At 33.7% G+C, this 9,857-nt stretch overlaps 1 protein-coding gene across 1 annotated transcript; it reads right to left on the reverse strand.

Annotated features, from left to right (window-relative positions):
• Window positions 1-4,500: 4,500 nt before the first annotated feature.
• LOC111465881 (3-oxoacyl-[acyl-carrier-protein] reductase FabG-like) lies at window positions 4,501-8,044 on the reverse strand. The gene is made up of 3 exons (XM_023110323.1): window positions 7,616-8,044; window positions 4,848-5,077; window positions 4,501-4,779 (listed from the first exon to the last, which is right to left on the reverse strand). Exons 1-3 carry the CDS (start codon window positions 8,013-8,015, stop codon window positions 4,501-4,503), a joined length of 909 nt encoding a protein of 302 aa, XP_022966091.1. The 5' UTR covers window positions 8,016-8,044.
• Between the last annotated feature and the right edge of the window lie 1,813 nt (window positions 8,045-9,857).

A 9,857-nucleotide genomic window follows, 5' to 3' on the forward strand; every position in this document is an offset into this window, starting at 1 on the left:
CTATGACAACAACAAAAAAAAAAAAGTTAATTATATTACATTTTTCGATACTAATGTTCATGTAATTTGATACTTCGACCAACATCAACTATTCAATCCAAATTATAAAAATTGGGTTGGATCGAATTTTTGGAAAATCAAAATTTTAATTCAGTTTATGGGTTGATTTTTTTTTTTTTTTTTTGAGACCTGAAAATAAAGTTATAATCTAATCCAATCCTATCCTACCAAACTTTTAGAAAATTAAGAATATGGACTGCTTAATTGATTTTTTAGTTAGTAATAAAACATATATCGTGGATAAGTAACAATGTTTAAAATACTTCAACCTAACTAGGCCCTCGTGTGGCCGGATGGGCACCACTTGAGGGTCACAACCTACTCTATTCATAGTTAGGTTGTGACATTCTCCTACACTTAAACTAGTCATCATCCTTGATGACTTACTGGGGGCACAACCATTGTTAGGTCGTGACATTCTCCCCCACTTAAACTAGTCATCGTCCCCCGATGACTTACTTGGAAGAATTGTTTGAGGAAAACAAAGATTGAGTTAGATTGTGGACTATATTTAGGTTATCAGAGTTATTAACACAACCAATCCAAAATTTTAATTTCTAATTTTTCCATCTTATAGAAATTAATAATATATTTTATCCACTAAACATTTTTTTTTTTTTGGAAGATTTTTTGGGCGTGCCATACATGATACTTTTTTATTCTAAAAGTGAGACAATTTTGACTTAGAAACAAAGCATTCTTTTTTAAAGGAATATTTATTTACTTATATTTTATTGTGTTAAAGCAATATTTTTAAAAAATAAAATAAAATAAAATAAAATAGAAAGTAGAATAATTTGAAGGGTATTTTTGTAATGATGAAACAAAAATAATGATGGGAATTTGGAAAGTTGGAGAAAAGAGTGAGAATGGAAATGGCTCTCTTTTTGTTCCATTTTTTTTTTTTAATCTTTTCAACTTGCTTTTGCTGTTTGACCATTTCTTGACTTTTTTGCCCCTTTTCTTCCCTACCTCTCTATGCTTTCTTCTTCATGTGTGAGTATCCAATTCTATCCATCACTTAATTCAATGTCTTGATTCATGTCGTTCTATCTCATACGTTCGCCTCTTCCAGATAAGAACGTGTCATCCCGTCTTATCAAAAATACTTTAGACCTCTTTTAAAATATTCAAAAGTATAGTTACCATTGATATTACGTTTCAAAAATACTAATGAACTTTACAAAATAACATTAAAACGTTTGTAGGTAATCTATGAAGTGCTGGTACAACTTTTGTTTATAAAGGTAAACGGTGTTAATGTAATAAAAAAAGAAAAAACGAGGTCCCTTATTATTTTTTTAAGTAACAACAATTGTTTCCGTTCATCCCATTTGATCAGTTCGAAGCCAGTCGGATAATACATTTTTTACCGGCTTCAGGCCGACATTTCGACTTATCCAACTTGAGTATGATATGCTCAAATTCTTTCCTACTAGTTTCAACGCTTCCAAAGTGTTTAAGGTTGGTTGACTATCTACTATAATTCTAATTTTCTTAGTATAATTCTAATTTATGATTCTGGGAGTTCTTCAAGTAGAATTAAATTTCAGCGAGCAACGTTAAGCTAGCATCAAATTGTCGTAGTAGCTTCGACCTAGGTCAACCAAGTAAGTGACTTTACTATTTGGTTGGAAAAATTGTTTTATGTATGATGACACATGCACGGTGACCTTTCACGTGTTATGTGTAATATGCCTTAATATGTGATGTGATGTTATGTGTGTGTCGCCCTATGATATGTCAAATGATATTATGATATAAATGAAATGTCATGTTATGTTACGATAAACCATGTAATGTATGAGATGTCATGTGATATGCATGACATGCTATGATATGTTTTGAAATAAGAAAAGTTAGGATGCACAACCCCTATGACATGATTTGAAAGCTATATTATGAACGAAATGAATTATAAGAGTTCATTTACACATATTACCGAGTGTGATATGTGATGAAAGAATGAGGATTGTCTTGCATGATTTATTACGTCCTGATAAAAAATATGGGGACCCCATGCATAATTGTATATTCACGTACATCAGGAGATGTACACTCTTTTTTATGAGTATGAACACATACACTATGAGACAGGAATGGTCATCATGTTTACCATGATGTTATGACGGTTGTTATTCCCTCAAGGTGTTCGAAAATAGCCTAGCGAAGCTAACCGACTAGTAGAACTAGAGGGTATGCGAGCCTACTTAGTTGGTTCATGCTCGCATGTTTTGGTCGTGGGTAGAGAAGTACTACACACCCAATTTGTCAAGACTAGAAAGCGGTCTAAGAGAAGACAGTTTTAAATGATAGGTCCTGTCATTCTGTATGTGTTTGTATTCCTCGACTCTAATAGTGGGATCACTTACCGAGTATGTCTATGGGTTTCAAGATTATTTCAACACAATATTAAACTAAATTAAAAAAAAAAAAAAAATAGGGGAGAAGGTTAATTTTTAGAAACTGAAAACTAAGCTAAAATGGTTATAAAAGTTAGATCCAAATTCCATAACCAAAACGACAAGAAGGCATAAGATAGTGCCAAAGTTTTGAAAATGGTGTAAAATGATACCAAATAAGGACACCACCGATAAAGAAATAACATCCGAACTTCATTCAAGTGCTAAGTAAGAAAAGGTCTCTAACAAGAGAATGTGACTCTCGTAAATTTAAATTAGATATTAAAAAATTATGAGACTATAAATTGCCTATGCCGATTGAAATATAACATTAAAGAGAGAGAGAAATAAAGACATTTACACGGACCATTTTTATTTTTTCTTTGTCTTTTCGTGAAACTTAGACAAAAAAATCAATTAATTTACTGACGTCAAAAAGTTTCATCATTAGCTTTACGAGCATGTAGTAATAAATGTTATCGTTTTGAGTGTATGTCTTCATTTTCAATAGATATAAATTCAAAGGCTAACTTCAATATTTTTACCGTTTCACTCGTTGTTTTGTAGTTAAGTATATTTTGTGAAATTTATCTTTCACTATGCATTTGAATGAACGATTATGTAAACATCAGAAAAAAAATTTCCTTCTAAAAAATCATTAAAAAAATTTTATGTATAGTTTAGTAGCGTACTTTTTACTCGAGAAATTTGTTGAGACATTAATAAATATAAAACAACTTTATCACTTACATAACTATTCAAATTAACATTTTATTTATGTTACGTCTAATGAACTAATCATCGTTAGTAATCGATTAATAGTTAATGATTTTTATTTTTTATTTTTATAAAAAAAAAAAAAAAAGCATTTTCATGCATATTATTTATTTTTTTTCTCCTCTCAAATTTCCTTTTCACATAATTGCTTGGCAAATAGGGTTGCAGGTGATGTTGGCCACACCATAGTACTCTCTTGTTCTTGTTAGGTGCCCTAGAATTTAGAACACCTACGTAATATTTAAAATAAATTGGGAACAGCCAAAAAAAAAAAAAAAAAAAAAAAAACAATTTAAATNTCACATTAATTAATTATTATTATTATATTATACTTGAATTTTGGAATTTTAACTTTAATTTTTTTTAAGTTTTTTTTTTAATTATTATTATTATTTTGAAGTGGTAGCTTCTCATTTAGCGAGTTTAAAGTGACTAAGTAAAGTTAAAAAAAAAAACTAGAGACTCGAGATTCTTAAAATATAACCGCTGGATCAAGCTGAAAAGGCAATGTCTCAAAAAGATTCGAGGTTGTTTAGATTCAACGACTGGTATTTAAAAACTAAAGTCGGTAGCACCCTCATCGGAGAAAATATTTTTGAAAATTATTTATCTTTCCACAATGGTATGGTTTTAAAAATTCAAATTTTTCTAGAAAATATTCAACCTGTTGGATGATGAAAGTCTCAGATCCGCTAATTTAGTAAATGATCATGAATTTATAAGTGAGGAATACTAACTCCATTGGAGTGAGGCCTTTTGGGAAGCCCAAAGCCATGAGAGCTAATGCTCAAAGTGGACAATATCATACCATTGTCGAGAGTCGTGATCGTCTAACCCAACCTACCTTATTATTTATTTACTTATCTATTTATTCGCTTAATATTGTTGTTTTTGATATACATGTTGATGTATGTTTTATAGGGTTGTTGCATAAAATGTCATTTAATTTAAAATCACACCATACGTTAAATTAATATACTTTTTAATACTTTTTTTTTCCACATTTTAAATACAATTTATTTAAAAATTTGATGGGTAAATATCCTAATTTAAATATAAATGTTATATTTGAAAATTAATTAAAAATTAGAATTATGATATTTTATTTCTCTATTTTTTTTTTTTTTTCTGAAAATTGAATTATAATTTTTTATGAATATTTTCTAATTAGAGAGCTTAATTAATTAATTTATTTGTTATTATTATTAGAGAAGGAGCTTCATCTATAGTTACAATACAAAGGTAAAACATGAATATATCTTCAAAGTGATGAGAAAATTGGGATACTAGGTAAAGAAGTTCCAGCATCAACAATGAAAATATTGCCCGAAATGTATTCAGACGAATCGTGCACTAAATATCGAACGAGTGTTGTAAGTGCGGGATCAGAAGTTCCTAACGTTCGTAAAGGAACAGTTCTACGTATTACATTTTCAAGCCAATCTTTTCTTATAAGCTCCTCTGTATGCTCAGATTTAAACAATCCAGGAGATATAGAATTCACTCGAATATGGTGTGTTCCTAATTCCATGGCGAATACCTGTTACCATACATAAACTATAATTAAATAAATTAATTAAAGGGCTTTGTTGATACAAGAAATTATACCTTTGTTAGTGTGTTTAAGGCAGCCTTTGAAGCAGCATAGGCTAGAGCTCCAGGTTGTAGCACTCTATTAACACCAACCATTGAAGAAATATTGATGATGGATCCACCACGATTGGTATCACGCATGCGTATGCCAACATACTTTGATACCAACCAAGAGCCCCTAAGATTTGTGTTCATTACTTTGTTCCATTCCTCTTCTGATAGTTTCAATGGAGACTTCACACCACCTATAATGAAATGGTTATTTTAACGACCAAAATAGGCACAAATCTGTACGGTAACGGTTGATTAATTTAGGGGTTGATCATGCATTTATAAATAAGTAATACATCTCCCTTGGTACAAGATCTTTTGGAGAAACTAAAAGGAAAGCCATGAGAGCTTATGTTTGAAATAGACAATATCATATCTGAGAATGTTTGATTAATCCACCACACCCAAATGGTGGTGAGAGTTCTCTTATTTATAATCATTTACAGAATACAGAAATAAGGTAAATTACAAATAATAAGGAAATAGCGATAAAAGGAAAGAATAATAAATGAATACAATATATTTGCATTTAGTAAAAGAGAAAATATGGTAACCCGTAATGTAAGGCAAATATCTAGATATTTGCCTTAATGAACGGTCAACTATCCTTAACACCCCCCCGCAAGCTGAGCGTCGGATTTGAACGAACATGAAGCTTGGATCTGAAAAATTCAAAGAGAGGTCGAGAAATACTCTTTGTGAAGATGTCAGCAACTTGGAGATGAGAGGGTACATATTGTGTACGAAGTTTGCCAGCGATAACAAGTTCTCGAAGGAAATGATAATCTAGTTCAACATGCTTGGCCCGCTTGTGAGAAACAGGATTAGAGCTCAAAAAAATAGCACTTTTGTTGTCACATAAGAGTAAGGGCTGCTGTGAAATAGGGACCTTGAGGTCATGCAAAAGATGCGTAACCCAAAGAAGTTCAGCAGCAGTTGTGGCAAGAGCACGATACTCAGATTCACAGCTGGAGCGTGATACAGTAGGTTGCTTTTTGGCACTCCAAGAAATGAGATTGTTACCAAGATAAATAGAATAGCCGGATGTAGAACGACGAGTATCGGGACAACCAGCCCAGTCAGCATCCGAATAAGCGACTAGCGTACTAGGAACAGTGGATGGACGAAAGATAAGACCAAAGTGGAGTGTTCCTTTGACATAGCGAAGAATACGTTTGACAGCAAGAAAGTGATCTGCAGTAGGGGCATGCAAGAATTGACTGACAGAATTGACAGCATAGGCAATATCTGGACGCGTGATAGTCAAGTACTGAAGGGCGCCAACAAGAGATCTGTAGAGAGTAGGATCAGAGAAAGGAGAACCATCAGCAGTCAGGTGTTGAGAAACAACCATGGGAGTGTGAACTGGTTTGCTATCGAGCAACTGAGCACGAGTAAGAATATCTCGAGCATATTTTAACTGACTGATAAAGAGACCATCAGGAGTGGGTGAAGCTTCAAGACCAAGAAAGTAACTGAGAGAACCCAAATCTTTGGTAGCAAACTCAGAATGAAGCTTGCGAGTAAAGCTGTTAATAAGAGATGAGTTGTTGCCGGTAACAATAATGTCATCAACATAAAGAAGCAAATAGATAAGGTTAGATTGCTGATGAAAGACAAAAAGGGACGTGTCAGCGCGACTACAAGAAAACCCAAGTGTGAGAAGAAATGAGCTAAAACGCTGAAACCAAGCACGAGGAGCTTGCTTTAAGCCATAGAGAGCTTTCTTTAATAGACAAACATGCTTTGGAAATCGAGGATCAACATACCCAGGAGGTTGTTCCATATGAACACGTTCAATAAGCGTTCCATTGAGATTGTATGTACACGAAAGGTGATTTGGAGGTCAATAGGGTGGAGCCGAAGAGTAATCAATCGGCTCTGCCTACGGCACCCATGAAAACTGCCCTCAGCGTCAAAGCCAACAAGGGTGGTGAAGAAGAAGATTAGAGAATTCAAAACCCATTGAAAAGAAAGAATCGGGGTTGTTAAACCGAGAGGACTCTGATACCATGAGAATGTTTGATTAATCCACCACACCCAAATGGTGGTGAGAGTTCTCTTATTTATAATCATTTACAGAATACAGAAATAAGGTAAATTACAAATAATAAGGAAATAGCGATAAAAGGAAAGAATAATAAATGAATACAATATATTTGCATTTAGTAAAAGAGAAAATATGGTAACCCGTAATGTAAGGCAAATATCTAGATATTTGCCTTAATGAACGGTCAACTATCCTTAACAATATCATTGTGGAGAGTCATGATTCCTAACATGGTATCAGAGTCATGCCATTAACTTACTCATGCTAATTGAATCTTCAAATGTCGAACAAAGAAGTTGCTAGTCTCGAAAGTGTAGTCAAAAGTGACTTAAGTGTTGAACAAATGGTGTACTTTGTTAGAGGGCTCCAAAGGAGTCGAGCCTTGATTAAGAAGAGACTATTCGAGGGCTCCATAAGTCTCAAGGGAGGCTCTATGGTGTACTTTGTTCAAGGGGGGATTCTTAGAAGGTACAGTCAAAAGTGACTTGAGTGTCGAACAAAGGGTGTACTTTGTTCGAGGATTCCAAAGGGAGTCGAGCCTCGATTAAGGAGAAGCTGTTTGAGGGTTCCATAGGTGTCAAAGGAGGCTCTACGGTGTACTTGGTTCAAGGGGAGGATTGTTGGGAGAGGAATCCCACCTTGACTAATCATATGTTTATAAGTAACGAAAAGCCATAAATACCTCTTAACCCAGCGTTGTTAACCAAGGCATCAATGAAGCCAAAAGAATCCCAAGCTTTTTTTATGCATTTCTCAATAGTCTTTCCATCAGAAGTAACGTCAAGTTCCAGAGCCACAGCTCGGGGGCTCTCCATCGCCATCGAAGAGGCCGACGAAGCTGAGAAATCGAGTCGATTAATTTCATCGCATAAAGAACGGAGACTATTGAGACGGCGTGCAGCAGCAATGATTTTGCATCCAGCTCTAGCTAGATCAAGACAGAACTCACGGCCGAGGCCTGCGGAGGCTCCGGTCACCATCACGACTTTGCCGTTTAAGTTGTTCCATGGCTCGAGCTGAGGAGGAAATTGTTGTTGGATAGCCATGGCCTCTCTGGTTTGATGAGAAATGGAAGAAGCCATAGAGCCTTACAAAATGGGGAACAGGGAGAAGGATGCGGGTTGGTTTTGATTTGTTCGTGAGAAATGTTAGGAGATGCAATGGAAATATATAAAGGAAAAAATTAAACAAATACGGATCATTATCAAATCTTATATTATCGACAATGGCGGTTTGAATAAATAAATAAATAATGAAAAAAGAATTGAAAGAAGCATAAGATCCAAGTTTCATCTTCATTTGAATTTTATTTTAAATAATCTAATACAATTTCGTAATTTGAATTTACTAGACTATGGGTTAGTTACGTTTACCGGATGAAACATGTAACACCAAGGTTAATTTTATTATAAAGTTTCAAATGAAGTATTTTCGCATTAAATATTCATGATATGTATACAGTAGCGACCTTAAGTTTAAATAGAAATTTAGGGTCGTCATACGAGCTCCCAATTTTTTTTTTATTTATTTATGAAAATCGAGAGCTTGAATCCAAAAAATGAATGGCTTATAACTTGAGTTCATGTGATCCCCAACTCCCTTTTTACGGCCTAATCATTCATCGACTTTGAGTGCTTAAATTTGAAAAAGCTTCTCGGTTCGTCCCTTCACCAACTTCAATTCCTCATCTCCATTATTGAATATCTAAGTAGCAGAGATTCTTAGGTCATGTCAAGGAACTAGGCATATGGACTGAGCCTAGCATATTGATGCCTTAAGTCACCCTAGACCTTCCTTCCATTTTGTTATACCATGAGCTTAGAATTCCTCACCTCGATTGGTGGGATACCTTGCCTCAATTGACAAGATAGACACATGATATTACTCTTCTAATGGGTTGCATCACGATTTTGTATCGACCATGTGATCTAGATTGGTCTAAGTTAGGGGAGTGTCCTAGGTTCAAGATTTATGACTACGTATTATGTGTGGAAATGGACGTGGGTTTCTAGATAGGACTCAAATACTGTAAACTCATCTTGAGAGAGACGAACACCACATGGATACATAAGATGGGACCTAGGCATAGACTTATTAAGGACTTTGAACTTAAGTTCTAAGGAACGAACCGTTATGAATGTACAAGCCTAATGATCAAGTTAAGAGTGAGGTACGTTAGTTGCTCATTAGGATTCTTTACTATTTTTTTTTTAGTAATAACTATATGCTAGTCGAGGATAGGAGTTGCTTGGAGCAAACAACTATAGAGACAATCTTAGTTCAAGGTCTCCTCTCGTATTTGTGTATTTTTTTCAATCATGTCTTTTGTACACTGTCTCCCTTCCCGTGTTTGGACACAAACATTTCATTTTGTATAATGTAAATATATATGAATATTTCGAGTATATTTTATCTTATAAATGTCTCGATTTCTTGCTTTTAATTTTTTGTGTCACTTTAAGAGCTCAAAACTTAGATAGTGAAGGACTTCGAGAGGTTAAAATAGTGGATAAGTCGAAGTAGGATGACCGTTAACCATAGTCAACGTTTCACTTTATCTCTTTAATTTTTTAGCAACATTGAAGAAAAACATTTTTTTCCTAAAATACTCACTTGCTTGGGAGATACATGACAGCTTGTCGTTTTTGTTAATTAATTATTATTTTTTATTTATTATTATTTCTATATTATTTGTAATATAAATATATATAAATTATTATAATTAGAGAACTTTTACGAGGCGTGTAGATTCAACCATTATTTTCCATTAATTCATTAATTAAAATTTTATTTAAGAGAGCACGATGGTCACATGCTCATTAATTTATTAATTAATTAATTAATTTAAAATTTATAAAGTGGGCTTGGGAGGGAAGATATTATTTATTAGTTGATTTTTTATTTATGATTGGAATTGGAAGTCA

This window comes from Cucurbita maxima, unplaced genomic scaffold (assembly GCF_002738345.1).
Source record: "Cucurbita maxima cultivar Rimu unplaced genomic scaffold, Cmax_1.0 Cma_Scf00030, whole genome shotgun sequence".
NCBI lineage: Eukaryota > Viridiplantae > Streptophyta > Magnoliopsida > Cucurbitales > Cucurbitaceae > Cucurbita > Cucurbita maxima.